Source organism: Panicum virgatum, chromosome 9K (genome assembly GCF_016808335.1).
Source record: "Panicum virgatum strain AP13 chromosome 9K, P.virgatum_v5, whole genome shotgun sequence".
Classification (NCBI taxonomy): Eukaryota; Viridiplantae; Streptophyta; class Magnoliopsida; order Poales; family Poaceae; genus Panicum; species Panicum virgatum.
In genome coordinates, this window is record NC_053144.1 from 22458677 (window position 1) to 22480421 (window position 21745).

At 56.3% G+C, this 21745-nt stretch overlaps 1 protein-coding gene across 1 annotated transcript in view; it reads left to right on the top strand.

Moving 5' to 3' along the window:
* The first annotated feature begins 500 nt into the window (after positions 1 to 500).
* The window catches only part of LOC120650802 (UDP-glucose:glycoprotein glucosyltransferase-like), a 44405-nt gene continuing 23160 nt past the window's right edge, over positions 501 to 21745 (top strand). The window contains exons 1-8 of the mRNA XM_039928084.1: positions 501 to 870; positions 2176 to 2586; positions 2665 to 2818; positions 19872 to 20043; positions 20257 to 20330; positions 20430 to 20526; positions 20691 to 20803; positions 20954 to 21069. Coding sequence (XP_039784018.1) covers positions 692 to 870; positions 2176 to 2586; positions 2665 to 2818; positions 19872 to 20043; positions 20257 to 20330; positions 20430 to 20526; positions 20691 to 20803; positions 20954 to 21069 — 1316 coding nt within the window. The 5' untranslated portion in view covers positions 501 to 691. The remainder of the gene's footprint in view (positions 871 to 2175; positions 2587 to 2664; positions 2819 to 19871; positions 20044 to 20256; positions 20331 to 20429; positions 20527 to 20690; positions 20804 to 20953; positions 21070 to 21745) is intronic.

Genomic DNA, 21745 nt, shown 5'->3' on the forward strand with positions numbered 1-21745 from the left:
TTCAAAAAGGTGTCTTAACAACACTAGATACTATCAGTTATACTCTCTCCATCCTTATTATGTACTAGGTTGCAATACTTCATTATCTTATTTCCTTGTTTGACCTATTATAGTGTTCCTAGATGACACACTTTGAGACGCTCATCACTCTGTCTTGGAATATAACGGATCCTCGCGTTTAAAATTTGTCCACAATACACATCATCGCTTCTGATCCAATACAATATACGTCTTCGATATCCTGAATTTCACATTTTGAAATTCAAACTATTGCAATTTGCTGATTTCAGCAGTGTCAGTAGAGCATTATTAGACATGTACGGAGTAATGATGACTATGAAGTTTGGGTCCTCCCAAAACAGGGGGAAAAAAGACGCCAGCAAATTACAAAAATGAAGTCCCACTCCTTTATATAAAAAAGGAAAAATTGTCCTCCGTGCATAATCGATCCAACGGCCAGCACGTCCTCTTTAAATGCTGCCTCCCACTTTAGACTTCGCCATCCCCGCTGTCCCCCCCAGGTCTCCGGCGAAGTCTCCCCCACACCGCGCTCCACATCTCGCCGGCGACAACCGCAAAGACCCGCGCAAAATCCTCTTGATGCGGGGTTTATCTTCCGCCGCCGTCGCCTCCGTGTAGCCAATCGGATCGGAGCGGCGAGAGGGCTTCGGGTCGCACGCGTCTCGCCTACATGGCGCCGGCGCGAGGGGCCCGATCTGGGGTTTCGGCTGCCGCGGCGGTGCTGGTTTCGGTTCTGCTCGTGGGAGGTCTGTCCTCGGGCGGCGCGGGGGCCGAGATCCGCAGCCAGAAGAACGTGCAGGCGGCCCTTCGGGCCAAGTGGGCCGGCACGCCGCTGCTGCTCGAAGCCAGGTGCGTTTGCGGCTCTGTTTGATAGTGATATGTCAATTTGACTAAAGCCTTTTGGGTTTTACTAGTAACTTTGGTCACTGAGGTTTAGCGTTGAGAACCCGACCTACACTTTAGATGGAAGCTATTTATGTTTCAATTGTTTTTCTTTTTAAAATTTGAGTTGAATAGCTGATTTCAATGGCATTCAAATCGGCCAGGTTCCTTGTTTCCCTTTTGACTGTTAACAACTGGTTAGTGCACTAGTACCGTGGTTGTATGTAACACTGAAGGACTATGTGTCTATGTGGCGCTTGATGTGTGTTCCGATAGATGGGTGCCCGCTAACAGAGACTCGTGGTTTGTAGAAATCCTTCCCTCGGTCCTGGGATTGGTCAACCTCAGTGATACTTCCGGAATTGAATATAGTAGATTGCAACATTAGTGGTTTATGTGATGTTTTTTTTCTTTAAAGTGGTGTACAAAATATTAAATTCTACAGAACAATAGACATAGCATGCCTGTTCTGATAGTATTTTTCGTTTCTTTGTGCTGCCGACATAACTATTAGATTCATGTTTTAAAGCTTCATCTTAGTATGGAATTTTTTTGGCACCGTCTCAAACTAGTATTATATGTATTGTTTCCTTAGTCCATACATTTGCATCTTAAGCATAACAGTAGATGCAATATTCACTGCAATGATTTCATATACATAAGATCTGTTCGTTAATGGTGTAGATGCTTTGTTTGAATCTTGAAAGATGATTTAAACCTGGATGAAATTAAGATTATATAATGTGAAATTTTGGTGCCCGTTTGTCCTTAATTAGTACTCAAGTCAAATTATGCCATCAATATCGTGGCCTATCCGAAATTGTGTTGAGACACTCGGTCAGATGCTAGGTATTGGACTAACATCAAGCTAGCTTGATTCCACTTATGTATGCAACCAATCCTATTTTATTCTCTGGAGAAGCATCAGCCGATTGATCCAAAACTCTACTATCTGAAGAAGACAATTTTTTTCTTTCTTTTGACAACCAATAAGCCAAATAAGTAAGGCAGTGGGCATAATATGGTAATATTGTCAAAGCGCACCTAGTTTGTTTTCCCCTTTGTGGGAACATGCAGTTAGACTAATCTAGCATATACTCTTCTCTTGTATGGTTCTGATTTTGCATCTGTGGACCTGAGGAAACATAAACATAGTATAGTTCCTGTTATATAATATTTGCAGCATCGGTGTTGGTCGACCAGTTTTACTTGTTGACACCCAATTTTACTTGTTAACGCCTTAATAAATCTTCTGTTTACCACGTTTGTTAGTGAATTACTTTCAAAAGAAAGGAAGGATCTATTTTGGGATTTTATCAACCACTGGAAGGAACTGGACAAAGGCTTTGAATGTTTGACGGCAAAATGCTGTGCCCAGAAGATTGTTGAGGATGCCCGCACACTACTCAATGAGCCACTCTCTTCAATTTTTGAGTTTTCTCTTACTCTTCGATCAGCATCGCCAAGATTAGTGCTTTACAGGCAGCTTGCAGAGGAGTCATTATCTTCGGTTTCTATTAAGGATTCACCAGAGCAAATTTCTGGTCATGCTACTGAAGAAAATTTTGATGGGGCTGTAGGTCCTAACTCTTCTGGAGGAACTTGCTGCTGGGTGGACACAGGGAATGTTCCGCTGTTTAATTCAGCCGATCTACGTGACTGGCTGGAGGGCTTGGGCAAGCTGTAAGTATATTCCCTTTTCCTTAATTTTTCCCCTTGCCCAGGCTGCAAGATTGGTAACTCAGAATATTTGTTGAACAGAACTGTGGACTCCACTGAACAACCTGAACTCTTTGACTTTGACCATGTATATCCTCGTGCAAATATTACTGCTCCAGTTGCTATATTTTATGGGGCTGTCGGGACAAAATGCTTCAAAGAGCTGCATGTTCAACTAGCAGAAGCATCAAAGCAGGTAACATAGACATGCCTGTTTTGGGGGTGTACTTCAGGGCACATGAGATCATGAGGAAATAACAAACCGTAGAAAATGGTACCATAGGTATAATACAAGGTCATTATTTGTTTGGTAGCTATCCTTCCACATATACTGACTTAGAGATGTTTCTACTATCTCATCAACGTGTACACGCTGATAGCCTATTGCTTCTTTCAAGTTCACCTACCAAAGTCCCACACATGGCAAGAAAACTTAATGAAATTTTCACATTAGCAGTAATTGATGTGATGGCTTTTTTGTTTGTACTTCTATTAATCAGGCATACCTCTCTGACAATATGGTACTTGTTTTTGCTTAAGATACTTCCTGTTCCTATTGGCATTTTCCTGAACAGGAAACACATGCATAAGGTTTGCTGAACAATCATGATGTACTTTGTTGAGACCTGTCGGGTGCCACAATTAGGGACACCCTAATTGAGGTACTAAAACCATTTTCAAAAACACAAACATATGTTAAGGCAACTGGGCCCACGAAGGCCCACGGCCTATTTCTCCCTCAGAGGAAAGGAAAGGACTCAAAGAAGTCCAGCATGTGGCCCAGCCACATCCCCCTCGGGCAGGTGGCCAATCTCCGCCTCGCTCGAGGGCCCCTCTCAGGCCCACCGAACAAACTCCGCCCCGCTCGAGGGTAGCGGATCTACCCTCGGGCGGGTCACTCATCTCCGCCTCGCTCGAGGGCTCCCCTCGGGACCCTCGACCGCGCAATCGCATTTCCGCCTCGCTCGAGGACAGCGGACCTGCCCTCGAGCGGGTGGCCAACCTCCGCCTCGCTCGAGGACAGCGGACCTGCCCTCGAGCGGGTGGCCAATCTCCGCCTCGCTCGAGGCCATCTCTCGGCACAAGGGACAAATGGCCCCACCGCCCAACCGACCGCCGTACAAAGGCATTAAAGGCCAGCTACTCCGCCACGGCTCAAAGGACGGGCGGCGTCAGACTGCCACTCCCGCAGTGGATGTGACCGGCGTCCCGTCCACTGACCCCGGTCACCGCTCTGCCACCCCAGCCGCTGTAGCAGCCCTGTGGAGCATTCAACGCAGTACAAGACAAGTTGGCGCCGCCCCCGTTACTGTTCCGCCGACATCAACCATCCGAACTCACCTCCCGCAGGGGAAGGGGTCTGGCGATGGCACGTGTCCTCCCGAGAGGGGCACTCTGCATGCGTGGGCAGGGCCCCGGACCTCTCTCTTGTGGGGTCCGGGACTTCCACGCGCCCCCGGACCTTCTAGTGCGCACGCTCGCACCCCGACCAGGGGGTCCGGGACCGTTCCACGCCGTTACTACCGCTGGGACTCTGCGGGACGACCGGCACAATCTTCGCAGGGCCAAGGACGGAGCCCAGGACGACAGCGACGCGCGCCGCCTTCCCACAGTACACTTTCTACAGTGTTCGACCACTATACCCGCAATTCGGGGGAAAACGACGACTTCCGCGCCCCTACACTCATGTACGCCGCCCCTCCTTACAACTATAAAAGGAGGGGGTGGGCTTCCTTTTGCGCAGGCTGATCGACTCTCTCCAATCAAAGGTTGGAAGTAAGTTCTCTGAACTCCCCCTCAGAGGACTCTCAGCACGACTGAGCACTCCTCTCAACCAACTCCACCTCTAGCAGAGACTTGGGAGCTTCTCTCCCTCTCTCGCCTCGCTTGTATCCCCTACTACGAGCACTTCGGGTGCAAGATAATACAGTGCCCTCGCACACCCCCTTTGCTGGACGTACGGCCCCGCGGCCGGAACCAGGATAAACCGTGCGTTACTGTGATTGCCTCTTGCATCATCATCTGGGACGAGGAAACACGCAGCATTTACTAGTTGGGATTCAGGCCCCACGGGTCGGAACGCCGACAGTTGGCGCGCCAGGTAGGGGAGCTGCGTGACTTTTTCTCTTTTTCCCACTTGATCTCCAGGAATGGCGAGCAGATCGAATCCATACCCTATGGGTGTTTCGGATCCGTTTCCAGCGGGACGCGCGATCTCGTTCGGGAGTCTCGAGTTCAGGACAACCGGCAACGGTTACCTCATGCAGCTCCTCTCCTCCGAACGCAACCTCATCACTCCGACTTCGCCAGCCCGGCGCAACAGGCGCTCGGGTCAGCGTTCGCGACAAGCACGCGCGGAGCGGCGTCGTGCGGCACGCCACAGCTCCCCCACGTGGGTCGAGGCTGGCGTGTCGCAACTCAGCATCACGACCAATGGGGCAACCGTTTCGCCATCGCGTGCCTCGGCGTCATCTGCGCCGGCACCATCGCCTGCGGCAACACTAGTGCCTCCCAGGGGGGACTCGACTTCGGCGTCGCCCTTCCCCTTCGGGATGCGCAACGCTGCCGCCCACGCCTCGTCAACCGTCGCTGACTTCATCGAGCGTGGGGATCTGCCGGGTTATCATCTTCGGTCGATTCGCAGCCCCGTCGCGTCATCTCCTGACGAATCCTACCCCGAGACGGCGAGCTCGATCGCCGACGACATCGACTTCTTCATGACCAACTTCGTAGCCGAGGAGGCCGAGGACTACTCCAGGGCCCGCGACCCCGACGCTCTCCGCGCGTTCCAGCTGGCGACGGCCTACTGCCTCACCTGCTCCGAAGACTCCTGCGAGGGGGATTTCGATCCTTCCCGGGAGTGCTTCATGGTGGACCTTGCGGACGAGCAAAATGACAACGCCCCAGGCAACGACGGGGAAGCCGGGGCGGACGCGCGGGCGAAGCAACCAGCGAACCCGCCTGCAGCGCCTTCCTCGTCAAGCTCGGCGGCGCGACAGGCCCAGCTGGCGCAGCTCAAAGAGCTTCAAGCCAAGCTTGACGAGCAGCGTCAACAAACCCAGGAGCTACGCGCCGCACTCGAGCAGCAGCGTGCCGTGCCTGGTGCACACGCCCAGGCGGCGGGACGTGTTGCCCGGGAGCGCATCCTGGCCGACGACAACGTCGACAAATCTCCGGAACTGAAGACGGCGGGCGAGAATCTCGTCGCTGCGGCTTACCTACTCCAAGCTATGCCCGAGCCATCGACACCTTCGGGCCGCAACCTGCGCCGCGAGGCACAGGAGCTCATCGAGCAAGCTGCCGTGCAGCAGGCCGAGAGTTCTGCGTCTCGCATGCGCTCGAAGGCCCCGGAGCAGTGTGATGGGACTGCGCACCAGGACCGTGAGGTCTCCGTGCACACACCCCCAGCGGCGAAGGGCAAAGCAGCCGTAGCGCCCGGCGCGAGGACACCCTCGGTGCACGAGCGCATCGGGAGAGTTCCCGTAAGGGAGCGAATCCGTGACACTCGCGGGCACGCTGGCGACGGCGACGCCCGCAACGTCGTCAACGGCAGGAGGTACACCCCTCGACGGGGTGGACGCTTCGACCCCGAGCACGACAGGGGTGAGTCACCAGAGCCTCCGGGCACCCGGGTGTTCAGCCGGGAGATTCGAACCGCGCCTTTTCCCCCGCGCTTCCGACAACCCAACACCCTCGTCAAATACTCGGGCGAGACTGATCCTGCAGTCAACCCAACACCCTCGTCAAATACTCGGGCGAGACTGATCCTGCAGTCTGGCTTAACGACTACCGCCTAGCATGCCAGCTAGGCGGCGCGACGGAGGACGCGGCCATCATCCGCAACCTTCCTCTCCATCTTGCTGACGCCACACGAACGTGGCTCGAGCACCTGCCTGCGGATCAGATCCACAACTGGGTCGATTTGGTCCACATCTTCGTGGGCAATTTCCAGGGCACGTATGTTCGCCCTGGGAACTCTTGGGACCTCAAAGGGTGTCGCCAAAAGCCCCGCGAGTCCCTGCGTGACTACGTGCGACGCTTCTCCAAGCAGTGCACCGAGCTCCCCAGCGTCACCCACGTCGAGGTCATTAACGCTTTCCTCGAGGGTACGACGTGCAGGAACTTGGTGCATGAGCTTGCGAGAAGCCGACCCGTTAACACCAATGAGTTGTTCGACGCTGCCACCAACTACGCCGCCGGCGAGGAAGCGGTTGGTGCCATCTTCGACGACAAATCGAGCAAGCGCAAAGACGATGCGCCCGCGGAGGGCGGCAGCGTCAAACCCAATGCCCCCGCCAAGAAACTGAAGCGGGGGAAGAAGGGAAAGAAGCCGGTCCCACCAAGCCAGCACGGGTCAAGACAGGCAGGGGACTCCGAGGAGGCCTTTGCAGCTGCCCCAGACCGCAAGGGACCTCGAGGCCCCCCTCGAGGCGGTGGTGGCCAGTTCGACGACATGCTTAAGAAGCCGTGTCCTCACCACAAGGGCCCGGTCAACCATACCCTCGAGCAGTGCGAGATGCTCAAGAAATACTACAACCGCGTCGCGCATCGCGACGAGGACAAGAAGAAGGATGCTGGTGACAAAGGTGGAGATGACGAGTTCCCCCCAGTGGAGAACGCCTTCTTCATCTTTGGAGGAACAACGACGAATATGACTTCTCGGCAGCGCAAGCGTGAGCGCCGCGAAGTCTTTTCCGTTACCAAAGCCACGCCATCCTACCTCGACTGGTCGAAGGATACCATCGCCTTTGGCCGCGAGGACCACCCCGACTACGTCCCGCATCCGGGACGGTATCCGCTCGTTGTCGATCCCATCATCGGCAACACTCGCTTCTCCAAGGTGCTCATGGACGGAGGCAGCAGCCTCAACATCATGTACGCCCCTACCTTGGAGCTCATGGGGATCGGACTGGACAACCTTCGCCCCAGCAAGTCGCCATTCCATGGCGTTGCGCCGGGGAAGCGAGTCCAACCCCTCGGCCAGATCGATCTGCCTGTATGCTTCGGCACAGCCGCCAACTTCCGCAAGGAGGTTCTTACTTTCGAGGTGGTGGGATTTCGAGGGTCCTATCATGCCATCCTTGGTCGTCCTTGCTACGCCAAGTTCATGGCTGTCCCCAACTACACCTACCTCAAGCTCAAAATGCCGGGTCCGAAGGGCGTCATCACCATCGGCTCTTCGTTCGAGCACGCCTACGAGTGCGACGTCGAGTGCGTTGAGCGTGCGGAAGCTCAAGCGGAGGACGAGGCCCTCGCAGCCACCCTCGACAAAATGGCGAGCGAGGCCTTAGACTCCACGCACCGACACGCCGGGAGCTTCGAGCCCGCCGAGGGTATCAAGAAAGTACCCCTCGACCCAAGCCACTCCGACGACAAGGTGTTGCAGATCAGCGCCACCCTCGACGACAAATAGGAAGTGGTGCTCGTCGATTTCCTCCGCGCCAACGCAGATATCTTTGCGTGGAGCCCCTCGGACATGCCTGGCATACCGAGGGAGGTCGCCGAGCACTCTCTTGATGTCCGACCCAACTCCAAGCCGGTGAAGCAGCGCCTAAGACGCTTCGACGAGCTCAAGCGCCGGGCGATCGGCGAGGAGTTGCAGAAACTTCTGGCGGCTGGATTCATCAAAGAGGTATTCTATCCCGAGTGGCTAGCTAATCCAGTATTAGTGAAGAAAAAGAGTGGAATCTGGAGAATGTGTGTGGACTACACTAGTCTAAATAAGACATGTCCGAAGGTTCCCTTTCCCTTGCCACGAATTGATCAGATTGTAGATACTACTGCGGGATGTGAGCTCTTATCCTTTCTTGATGCTTACTCCGGTTACCACCAAATCAAGATGAAAGAGTCCGACCAGCTCGCGACTTCTTTTATCACACCTTTTGGCATGTACTGCTACGTTTCGATGCCCTTTGGCCTCAGAAACGCCGGAGCTACCTATCAACGGTGTATGTTCCACGTTTTCGGAGACAATCTCGGGCGGAGCGTAGAGGCATATGTCGATGACATCGTTGTAAAATCCAAGAAGGCGGACGACCTGGTTGCCGATCTCAGGATCGCGTTCGATTGCCTACGGGCCAAAGGGGTAAAACTTAACCCCGAGAAGTGCGTATTCGGGGTGCCTCGAGGCATGCTCTTGGGTTTCATTGTCTCCCAGCGGGGCATCGAACCCAACCCTGACAAAGTCTCGGCCATCACTCGGATGGGACCGATCCGAGACTTGAAGGGGGTACAGAGGGTCATGGGATGTCTAGCGTCCCTTAGCCGCTTCATCTCGCGTCTCGGCGAGAAAGGTTTACCCCTGTATCGACTCTTGAGGAAAACCGAGCACTTCACGTGGACCCCCGAAGCTCAAGAAGCCCTCGAAAGGCTGAAGGCATCGCTCACTCATGCTCCCATTCTTACGCCACCTACGGACGGCGAGCCCCTCTATCTGTACGTAGCTGCGACGACCCAAGTGGTCAGCGCGGTGATCGTGGTTGAAAGACAAGAGGAGGGTCAGGCTCTGCCCGTCCAGCGGCCGGTATACTATATCAGCGAGGTGTTGTCCGAAACCAAGACACGCTATCCGCAGATTCAGAAGCTGCTCTACGCAGTAGTGCTAGCTCGACGCAAGTTGCGCCACTACTTCGAGGCTTCCCCCGTCACCGTTGTCTTGTCTTTCCCCTTGGGAGAGATAGCCCGCAACCGGGAAGCCGAGGGTAGAATTGCCAAATGGTCTGTGGAGCTGATGGGAGAGACCCTCGCCTACGCCCCCCCGCAGAGCGATCAAGTCCCAAATCTTGGCTGACTTCGTGGCTGAGTGGACGGACACTCAGCTACCCCCAGCACAAATCCAGGGCGAATGCTGGATTATGTACTTCGACGGGTCGGTGATGAAAACTGGCGCCGGTGCCGGCCTCCTATTCATCTCACCCTTCGGAGAACACATACGGTACGTGATCCGCTTGCATTTCCCTGCTTCGAACAATATGGCGGAGTATGAGGTCCTCCTCGGTGGCCTCCGCATCGCCATCGAGCTCGGCGTCAAACGCCTCGACGCGCGCGGTGACTCTCAGCTTGTCGTCGACCAAGTAATGAAAGAGTCCAGCTGTCACGACCCGAAGATGGAGGCATACTGCAACGCGGTGCGCCGCCTCGAAGACAAATTCGACGGTCTCGAGCTCAATCATGTCCCGCGCAAGTACAACGAGGATGCCGACGAACTGGCCAAGATAGCCTCGGGGCGGACCACTGTCCCCCCGAATATCTTCGCCCGCGACATCGCCAAGCCCTCCGCCGAATTCAAGGACCCGCCGGAGCCGGGCCCCTCGTCCACCGGGTCCCCCGGCGGGAACCCCCTGGCGGACGGGGTCGAGCCCATGGACATTGACTTTGGGACCACCTCCGCGGACGAGGCCGAAGCAATGGAAGTCGACGAGGCCCCCACGTCGCGAGACTGGCGCGTCCAGTCCCTTGACTGGATGATTCGAGGGATCTTACCCTCGAACCGTGCTCAGGCACGGCGCCTCGCCAGGAGGGCCAAGTCCTTCGCTCTAATCGACAATGAGCTACACAAGCGCAGTCCCTCGGGCGTCTTGCAGCGATGCATCCCCCTCCCCGAGGGCAAGGAGCTGATCCGCGACATCCACGCTGGCATCTGCGGCCATCACGCCGCGCCACGAACCCTCGTGGGCAACGCGTTTCGGCAAGGATTTTACTGGCCCACCGCGGTCGCCGACGCCACCGACGTCGTGCGGACCTGCGAGGGTTGCCAGTTCTATGCTCGAAAAACACATCTTCCGGCCCATGCTCTGCAGACCATCCCCATCATGTGGCCGTTCGCCGTGTGGGGGCTGGACCTCGTCGGTCCGCTGAAGAAGGCGCCCGGGGGCTTCACTCACTTGCTGGTGGCGGTCGACAAGTTCTCCAAATGGATCGAGGCTCGACCCATCGGCAAGATCAAATCCGAGCAAGCAGTCCAATTCTTCACCGACATCGTCTTCAGGTTCGGGGTCCCGAACTCGATCATCACCGACAACGGCACCCAGTTCACAGGCAAGAAGTTCTTGGCGTTCTGTGACAGCTTCCACATACGTGTGGACTGGTCGGCTGTGGCACACCCACAGACGAACGGGCAAGTGGAGCGTGCCAACGGCATGATCCTCCAAGGACTAAAGCCAAGAATCTTCAACAAGCTGAACAAGTTCGGCCGGAGGTGGCTCACGGAGCTACCCTCGGTCATCTGGAGCCTGAGGACGACCCCGAGCAGAGCCACAGGCTTTTCTCCGTTCTTCCTGGTCCATGGTGCCGAGGCTATCCTCCCCACTGACTTGGAGTACGGATCGCCGAGGCTCAAGGCATATCAAGAGCAACGAAACCAGCGAGCTCGCGAAGACTCGCTGGACCAAGTGGACGAGGCTCGAGACATGGCGCTCCTCCACTCTGCGCGCTACCAGCAGTCCTTGCGAAGGTATCAAGCGCAGAGGGTCCGGCGCCGAGACCTCAACGAAGGGGACTTGGTGCTAAGGCTTCGACAAGACAACAGGGACCGCCACAAGCTCTCACTTCCATGGGAAGGACCGTACATAATCGCCAAGGTGCTCAAGCCCGGCACGTACAAGCTGGCCAACGAAAAAGGCGAAATCCTCACCAACGCTTGGAATATACAACAGCTACGTCGTTTCTATCCTTAGCATTTCAAGCTATTTGTATATTGTTCGTACTCGCATTTTCAATTTCCCGAAATAATAAGGAAGTACGCTTTACTTATAGCTTTTTGGGAACATTCCCGACCCTCGAGGGCTCGGGCGCGCACGAACATCGAGGTATGCTCGGCTTTACCCTCGGCAAAACCGAGCCTCCCTCGGGGGCTACTACGGGGGGAACCCCCGAACGTCCCCAAAAAGTTGCCAATGTTTTTTCGAAATATCTCCGTCTCGACCCTAAGCTTCTCGTATCCTTGGAAAAAACAGATGCGAGGCGTAAGCAACTACGGTACGGGGCTGGCCGAGTCGTGGGGCCGCCTACGCCTCCGGGATACGGCACCCCCCTCACCATCCTACGCCTACGTTGCTTATGAATGCGAACTTCCTCGCAGATGTTTATCTAAGTCGCATACGAAGAACACGGAAGTAAAGTAAAAAAAACACAGGCTCGAACACACAAGGCCTCGACGGGCCACACATTCAAATTACAAAAACAAATCTCTTATATTCATAAAGTGCGATTACAAGGCGCGACTATGATAAACACTAATCTATTTACAATGGGCTTCGAGGCCCAACTTTCCTACAGTCATCCATCCCCCCCTGCGGGTCTTCAGGGGCGTCGAATTCAGCGATGGGAGGGATGTCTGCCTCGAGCTTCTCGGCGAGGACGGTGGCGAATTCCTCTGCGGCTGCGTCAGTTTCATCCATGATGACCGACGCGGCATCCGCATCCGCATCATCAGGAACGACGTACCCCGACGATACCCTCTGGAGATCCATGAGGTAATGCGTCGAGGCCACGGCGAGAGCCCGCAGGACACCGAGGCGGAAGGTACTCTTGGCGTGTTCGGCAATCCGGCCGCCTAGCGCGCGCAGGCGGCTGATCACCGAACTGCCCGAGACGGCGCCCTCCCCCTCGAGCTCTTGACACACGCTCACGGCGGTCTGCTCCAGCTCAGCAAACTCCATCTGTGCCGCCGTGAGCGCGGTGTGGACCGCTTCCTTCGCCGCGGTCTCATCCGCCACCTTTTGCCTCAGCTCTGAGCAAAGGAAATCAACATTAGCCACGAAAGAAAGCAAAACGACGGAAAATCAAAGGTACTCACCCGCCATGTTCTTTTGCGCCTCCTCCCTCTGGGTACGGGCGGCCTCCTCGAGCGAGGAAATGGAGGCTTCCTTTTCCTTAAGGCTAGCCCCCATGTTCTGGAGGGCCACCTCCCTCTCTTCGAGGGCCACACCCTGTTCCTGGAGGGTCCCGGCGAGCGCAACCACGGCCACCTCTTTGTGGAGGAGCTCGGCTTTCTGCTGCTCAAGAGTGGCACCGAGGCGTCGCAGCTCGGCGCTTTGCGCCTCCGCCTCCCGAGCTCTCTCCTCGAGCGCCGTCCGAAGGCGCTGCAGCTCGGCAGCTTGTGCCTCGGCCTCCTGGGCCTTCCCCTCCGCTGCCGCCCTCTGGACATCCCGCTCACCAGCAACCCGCGCCAGCTCCTCCTCCAGCACCTGCTGACGCGCTCCCAGATCGGCCATTTTGGTGTTGGCGTCGATGTTTTTGAGCACCAGCTCGGCGTTGTGTTGCCCGAGCTGGCTCATCTGGGAGTACAGCCGGTTCATCTCGACGCTCTTTTGGCGCGAGATTTCCCTCAGCTGCTGCAAAGGGGGAGGGTGTGGGTGAGGATGCGTAAAAGCTAAAACCGAATCCGAGCAATTTTCGGGGGGAAATATTTACCTGGCTGACCTGGTAATCCGCGTTCTGATGAAGCTGATAAGCGCGGTCGAGGGCCTGCAAGATCTCGCGCCCAACGCCCATCTGCTTGTTCCAGGCCTCCTCCTCCTGCTCCTTGCGAAGGAACTCTGAGGGGACACCGGACGGGACGATAACCCCGAGGTGGCTCCCCTCCGACGCCCCCGCTTCGAGCACGCCCGCGCTGGCCGACGCGAACTCGGCAATGTGTGCGGCGGCGCTCGCCGCAGCAGCGGGGTCGATATCCATCGAGTCCCCGTACTCCTCGCTGCTGTCTGGCAGCTCCACCACCGCCGTTGCGCCCCCCTGCGCCGTGGGCACGGTCACTATCGCGGCGGTACCCTCGTCTCGGGCCTCGGTGGGCTCCGAGATGGGGGCTCCTTCTACCGCTGGCGCCTCTTGCGCCATTTCTTCTGCGAGACCCTCGCCCTCGGCCCTCGAAGGCTCGAAGACGGGGGTCTCCTCCGCAGTTTGGCCGGCAGGGTGCTCCTGCGCGCCCCCGCCAGTTTCTCCTCCTATGTCCGGCCGGGCGGCGATATCTGCGTCGCCCTGACCGGCCTCAACATCAATGACCGCTTGGGCGGCGCCACCGGCACCGCCCTGGCCGGTCTCCTCGGCGTCGGCCGCTTGAGCAGCCGCCTCGGCGCCACGGTGGCCGGCGTCACTCTGACCAGCGTCACCCTCCTCCCGGGCTTGCTGCGCCGCCTGGGCCCCTCGGGCCACTGCCTCCCGTAGCCTAGCGGCCGCCGCCTCGAGATCCAAGGCGGGCGGGGGCTGCGGCGCCGTGTGCGGAGTGCTGCGAGCCCCGGTCTTGAGAGCCTTGGCCGGGGCAAGCCGCACTGCATCCTTGGGAACGGCCCCGGGGCTGGAAGTCAAGAGGCACGAGTTGAGCGGGATCGAGAAATTTACCAAGTACATAACAAAAAACGAAATCCAAAATGCTTACCCAGATCGAGCACTCATGCTCCTCTTCCTCGTGGCGCTCTTTCGAGCCTGGGGCATCGGGCTGTCCCTCGAAGACTGCCCCGAGGGCGCCCCCCTCGTGTCAGCCCGATGGCTCGAGGCTGCCAACACGGACGACTCCTCTCCCGCCACGGCCTCGTGGCCGCGGATCAGCACCTGGGGCGCAGGCGACCCCTCGCCGGTCGCCGGCGAGGATGACCCCCGTACCGCACCCTCGAGGGTGGGATTCGCCGATGACCCCGCTACGGCCCCCGGCTCCTCTGGCGCCACGGTTGCTCCCTCTTCCTCGTCCCACAGGTAGAACGGTAGGGGGCTCGCGCCCTCCCCGTCCCCCCTCGGCGCGCGGTCCTCGGCATCCGAGGCCTCCTCCGAGTCCTCCTCCTCGTCCTCCTCCGAGGACTCAGGTGTGGCGGGTCGCGGCTTCCCCTCCGCCCGAGCGAGCTGGCGCGCCTTGTCGTGCGCCGCCTTCCTTTTCCTCTTCCTCTCGGCCTTGGCCTCCACCGCATCCTTCCGCCTCTTCATCTTCTCCGCGTGGAGGCGATTGATCAGGCGCTGTTTTGAGACCGGAGGCCTCGAGGTGCCGCATCTCAAACCCTGTACAATACACACAGATGGGGTCAGGAAAGGGGAACTACACGATGCACGACGAGTTCGAAGCCAAAACTCACCAGGGAAATATACCCCGGCTCGGGACGCATCTTGATCCTCCAAAGATCCGCGGGATCTTGGGGAAACTCCGCCACCGCATACCTCGCCCTTCGGGCGGCGATGGTGTGGGAGAGAAGCTTGCTCGACGTCCTCGAGCCCTCGACCTTGCTCCCGGGGATGAGCCGGTAAATCGGCAGGGCCCTCTCCACAAGAGGGATCACCCTCTGCCGGTGAAAGTTCGCGATGACGTCCGCCGCTGTCAATCCCTTCCTCGCCAAACACGCCAGCGCATCGGTAAGGCCCTCGAGCCTGGCTTGTTGGGCTGGGGGCGACACCCCCCAGTCCCGCTTCGCCGGACGCTCCCGAAGAACCTTGTTAGTAAACGCCGGGAGCGCGCCGCTGAAGTTTCGAAGGTAGAACCACCCTCGGCTCCACCCGGAGTTGTTTGTCGTCATCTTGCTTGTGATGTAAAGGTTCCGCCGGTTCGGGCGGACGTGGAACGTCAAGCCACCGGCGCGCGCGAACCGCCTTGGCTGGTTCCACGCGTTCTCGACGAAGAGCTCGCCACGGAACAGGTGGATCCAGAGATCCCAGTGGACGTCGATGCCGAGGTACCCCTCGCAGACGGCGACGAAGACCGCCGCCTGCGAGATGGAGTTGGGGCTGAAATTGTGCAGCTCCACTCCGTAGTACTCGCACAGCGCCCTCATAAACTTGCTGGCGGGGACGCCGAAGCCCCGTTCGTGGAGGCGCACGAAGCTCACAACATAGCCCTGCGGGGGCTTCGGCTCAGACTCGTCCGGGCGCGGGGAAATCCACGCCGGCGCCCCCGCGTCGGGGTTCCGCGTCAGCAGCCGATCGGCGACCAGCTGCTCCAGCACCGCGACGGTGGCGGAGGACTTCCCCCATGGCAAGGGCTCCTGGATATCCGACATCTCCGAGAGTCGAGGGGGGATGGAAAAAGGAAGGCTCCGAAATGGCTAAGTCTCTTCCTCTCTCTTTCTCTTTCTCCTTTTCTCCTTCTCGCTCTAGGCTATGGGTTCAGGAGGCGACGGAGGCGGAGAAGGCGAAACAGGATGAAGGCAAATGGCCAGGTGAACCCAAAACATCCCCTTCTTCTCCATATTTATGTACCACGGGGGGCGCACCCACAGCCACGGCCCAAATCTACCGCATTCAATGCGGTAGATTTTGCTATCGCTGACGGGTGGGCCCCACGACCGCGGAGTTCCCCACGCGCGCACGCGGCGATAAATGCGGCACGGTAACCGGCGGGCGCGACGCGACTGTTGTGTTATCCCATCCGTCAGCCGCCGCCCACGCCGCTCCGTCTGCCCGAGGCCGACGCCTGAAAAGGCGCGCCCACGCCGCACCGCACGAATCGGGCCACGTTCGCCCACCACCAGCGGAAGACCCGCGCGCACGACTTGCGACTCTGCGTCGTTTCAAACCAAGACGGAATATTCCTTCAGGGGTCTCTTTACCCTCGAAGGAATCGCATTTCGAGGCCTTACCGATCAGGGGATCGAAGCCTGGCCCTTCAGGGGGTTCGACAGGCGCCCCAGATCACCAGAGTCAGGGACTGCAGGGATGTGCCGTACAAGCTACCCTCGAACGCGGAGTTCGAGACATCCTACGCAGTGTTCAAGGCCAGTCGAGGGTGCCTAGAAGGGGGATCCCATCGAGGGAGAGCATCGAGCCCTCGAATCCTACCGAATGGGTTCGAGCCCCGCCTAGCGAACCCTCGCGAGCGCTTTATGAGACGTGTCTATGGACCACAAGCCGACCCCTATCGAACGGGGCACGGACGTCCACTTGAACAACCCGCTAATAGCTCACTGAAGCAGCCATAGCTCGCGGCCCGGGCATGGGTAGCGTGGTGCGCTTCACCCCTCCTCCCTGCGGAAGGGCGACGAGGGTCGTAATTAAAGTCGAGGGTTTCCCCTGAACGCCTTCACACGGGCCTAGGCTCGGGGGCTCCTCGCACACCACGGTTCAAAACCACACCCTCAAATAAATCGACAACCATCACTTATGAAGCTCCGTGCGTAAACCAAACCCACCGCTATTAGCGTACGTCCCCCTAACGGCTAAAGCTGAACGCCAGATCGCCGAACCAGCACTAGAGTGCCGAGGCCGGCTGAAAAAGTGCCGATGCCGGCTGAAAAGACGCTGGACGGCCATCCCAGTAAAGCTACCCAGTGGGACGACGTTTGTAGCCCTTGGACGAGCACAAACGCTCCTCCAAGGCCTCGGGGGCTACACCCGCGGGTGCGCTGACGCGCCCCCGCGAAGGAGACTTCACACATATTCGAGGGTCGTAACTCTATGTACACCCCTATACCCTCGGTAATCCTCCCCGCAGAGGAGAAATGGGACTTTATTGCTCAATGCAAGTAAAGATTACAAAGGGTCACCGGCGCGAAGCCATCGAAAGATACAAACACCTTGCCACCTATGTGGCAATTTTCCCTGTCTTGGGGAGGAGCGAGCGACGAAGAAAGGCACCAAGCCCCTAGTTGACGCAGCGGCGAGGCTGCTAGGGATGCGAGAAGCGGCCCCCAGACCTCACGGGTCCAGCGGGACGCTCTCCTCGCAAACCTTCTTCTAGCGTCTCCTCCACCGAAGACCACGCGGGGGGTCAAGCTGGCGGACAGCGCCCTCCGCACCGTCTCCCCGAGAGCAACCTTGTCACCGGGGGGGACGATGCGAAAAACAGCCGCCGAACCTGGCGCCAGCGCCCCGGTCAGGCGTCTCCATCCCCCTTCAGGCCAGGGGACGTCGCAGGAGCAGGACCCCACGGGCCCAATGCTCTTCCGCTGATCCCACTGAAGCTGAGGGATGGTGCGCACGCCCACTCCGGTCTTCCCCAACCGCTCGCAAGCATTCTTCTAGCGCCAAAAGCTTAAAAAAGCCAGGCCACCCCATCTGGGGGCCGGTCGCAAAAAGGCAAAGGAAACATTACTAGAATTGGGCAATGCTGGAAGAAAGAGCTGGGAGGTTGGAGAGGAAAAGGAACCCCACGATCCCTATTTATAGCTGCGCCGGGCGTAAAGCTTCAAGCCTGTGGAAGAGCGGTGGCTTGTATCGCCCGTGACGACACAGCGCACCACGAGCAAAAGATATCCTCGGTCCCTACACCGAGACACGACCGAACGAAATAAAGCGGAGCTGAGCCCCCGGATGCTAAGCGGTGCAGCATCGGCCCTGGCCGGATGCCCTCGAACGGCGCGCCGTAAAGCAACCAGGAACGCTGGGGCCAAGGCCCTACGTACGGGACAGCTCGGTGAAAGCACCAGCTGCCAAGCAGCGGGTGCCGCCGTCGCCCTGGCCCCCCCTCATCACACGGACACGTTTCGTCCTCCAAACAAACAAACAAAAGGGCACGCGCCTCGAGCACCCTGCCCGCAGGCGCACTACCCCGTCTGACGAGTTGTCACATCCGCGGGGCAGGCGCCCAGGCGCGCCTGGCGGGGGCACGGCAGTCTCCGATCACATCGAAGGAGAAATCGCCGAAATACCCTTTGGCCGAATCCCTTGACTCGACCAAAGCCTCGGGGGCTACTGTCGGGTGCCACAATTAGGGACACCCTAATTGAGGTACTAAAACCACTTTCAAAAACACAAACATATGTTAAGGCAACTGGGCCCACGAAGGCCCACGGCCTATTTCTCCCTCAGAGGAAAGGAAAGGACTCAAAGAAGTCCAGCATGTGGCCCAACCACATCCCCCTCGGGCAGGTGGCCAATCTCCGCCTCGCTCGAGGGCCCCTCTCAGGCCCACTGAACAAACTCCGCCCCGCTCGAGGGTAGCGGATCTACCCTCGGGCGGGTCACTCATCTCCGCCTCGCTCGAGGGCTCCCCTCGGGACCCTCGACCGCGCAATCGCATTTCCGCCTCGCTCGAGGACAGCGGACCTGCCCTCGAGCGGGTGGCCAACCTCCGCCTCGCTCGTGGACAGCAGACCTGCCCTCGAGCGGGTGGCCAATCTCCGCCTCGCTCGAGGCCATCTCTCGGCACAAGGGACAAATGGCCCCACCGCCCAACCGACCGCCGTACAAAGGCATTAAAGGCCAGCTACTCCGCCACGGCTCAAAGGACGGGTGGCGTCAGACTGCCACTCCCGCAGTGGATGTGACCGGCGTCCCGTCCACTGACCCCGGTCACCGCTCTGCCACCCCAGCCGCTGTAGCAGCCCTGTGGAGCATTCAACGCAGTACAAGACAAGTTGGCGCCGCCCCCGTTACTGTTCCGCCGACATCAACCATCCGAACTCACCTCCTGCAGGGGAAGGGGTCTGGCGATGGCACGTGTCCTCCCGAGAGGGGCACTCTGCATGCGTGGGCAGGGCCCCGGACCTCTCTCTTGTGGGGTCCGGGACTTCCACGCGCCCCCGGACCTTCTAGTGCGCACGCTCGCACCCCGACCAGGGGGTCCGGGACCGTCCCACGCCGTTACTACTGCTGGGACTCTGCGGGACGACCGGCACAATCTTCGCAGGGCCAAGGACGGAGCCCAGGACGACAGCGACGCGCGCCGCCTTCCCACAGTACACTTTCTACAGTGTTCGACCACTATACCCGCAATTCGGGGGAAAACGACGACTTCCGCGCCCCTACACTCATGTACGCCGCCCCTCCTTACAACTATAAAAGGAGGGGGTGGGTTTCCTTTTGCGCAGGCTGATCGACTCTCTCCAATCAAAGGTTGGAAGTAAGTTCTCTGAACTCCCCCTCAGAGGACTCTCAGCACGACTGAGCACTCCTCTCAACCAACTCCACCTCTAGCAGAGATTTGGGAGCTTCTCTCCCTCTCTCGCCTCGCTTGTATCCCCTACTACGAGCACTTCGGGTGCAAGATAATACAGTGCCCTCGCACACCCCTTTTGCTGGACGTACGGCCCCGCGGCCGGAACCAGGATAAACCGTGCGTTACTGTGATTGCCTCTTGCATCATCATCTGGGACGAGGAAACACGCAGCATTTACTAGTTGGGATTCAGGCCCCACGGGTCGGAACGCCGACAAGATCCCAACGTGTTTTCCTCAGCTTACCATTTGTAACGGCGACATAGTTTTATCTCCAAAATCAATCATGAATGTCTCTTTTAAATTCGGTGTGCAAATGATATTTGCTATCAATATCCTAGTGTATGTTTTAATTTGGCACATGCTTGGGTTGTCTAATTTTGATGTATATGCTGTTCATAGGGAAAAGTCAGGTATGCTCTGCGCCCTGTCCTACCATCTGGATGTCAGGCTACATCTAGCTTTTGTGGTTCAATTGGTGCTGTAGATGCAGTCACCTTAAGTGGTTATGGGGTAGAGCTTGCCCTAAAAAACATGGAATACAAAGCCATGGATGACACTGCTATAAAGAAGGGTAATTCTGCTAGCTGTTTTCTTTGCACTGATGCACTGATTGCTTCTTAGTTTTTTTTTTCTGAAAACAAAAAAATCTTGGAATTATCAAGTAAATATGTGTCATGCGGAAAAGTAGCAAAAGTAGGAAAGACTCTGTCTTTGGCTGATCGAGCCCTGATTTTCTTTCCTTAATTTCGTGCTGATTGATCCCTGTTATTTGTTTCCTTTCCAGGTGTTCCTCTAGAAGATCCTAAGACTGAAGACCTCAGTCAAGAAGTCAGAGGGTTTATATTTTCCAAGATTCTGGTTTGTTCTATTCAGACAGCAGCTTAACCAAACTTCAATGCGATGTGTAAATAAAGAAGTGTTGATTATTATTTCTATGTATTTTCTATTGATTTCTAGGAACGGAAACCGGAGCTAAATGCTGAGATTATGGCCTTCAGAGATTATCTGTTGTCATCAGCAGTATCTGACACACTTGAAGTATGGGAACTCAAAGGTATTGTTGCCTACTTTCCATAAATTGATAAGTATCGCTCAGATTTTTCTGTGTTTCTGTTTGTCCAACAGCAGCACTTCATTTTTTGAACGGGAAAATTTCGAGTGCATCATTTTACATTATAAAAGCACCTTTTTTCATTTCCGGTCTGCTCCACCCTGCAGATCTGGGTCATCAAACAGCACAGCGGATCGTTCAAGCATCAGACCCTTTACAGTCAATGCAGGAAATAAATCAAAATTTCCCAAGTATAGTTTCTTCACTATCACGAATGAAGGTACTGTTTCATCCTACTCACTTTAAACATTGATATATGCACATAAATAAAGATGACTAATATTTTTTTTCTCTACTTTATTTCCAATGCATTCATACAAATTATGAAATTGCTTCGACGACTACTGACAACAATACCATGTTTCTACAGCTTGACGATTCCATCAAAGATGAAATTATTGCAAATCAGCGAATGGTTCCACCTGGCAAGTCACTGATGGCTTTGAATGGTGCTTTGATTAATATTGAGGATCTTGATCTTTACCTGTATGTTCTAACATTCTTTCTGTATAGTGTTGTTTCTGATTATTTTATCTTTTTGTTTTAACTTGCTTAGCTACAAGCACCTTAGCTCTTTGCTCCTGCCTTAGCATGCCAAAATATACTCCAATCAGTGTACCCTTAAACTCCTGGCTGGTGATCCCACACCGCTTTCCATTAGGAACTGTGCAGCGGTTAATGCATAATCACAATTCTGACTGTTCCAAACTTATAATGAAAGAAGGATATTGGAAAATTTTATTATACTGTCTCTTTTAAAAGGGAAATGCCACATACCCAATCTCCACCCACAAGGTCACATCCAAACCAAAAGGAAAGAACATACACCCAACCAGCTGATTACACACAATTGTTGTTGAGATGGCGGTGGCACAAGAGTTGCTTATAAATTCTCCGCAAAGCTGCCCACTCATTCAGGAGGATTTGTTAGCTTTGTTAGTAGAGTTTGCCTGATAATTCTTGTCAGTTCATTTGCTTTCTCTCTCCAGCAGATCCTGACATTTTTCTATGTACCCAGCTTGTTATCAAGCTAATGTTCCCCATCTTTCCTTGTATCACTTCAGCCCCTGATATTCTACCAGGCACACACTGTTTATTTGCTGATATGTTCTGTTTTCATCTTCTTTTGAAGCTTACACTAATCTCCTGACTCAGTATAGCC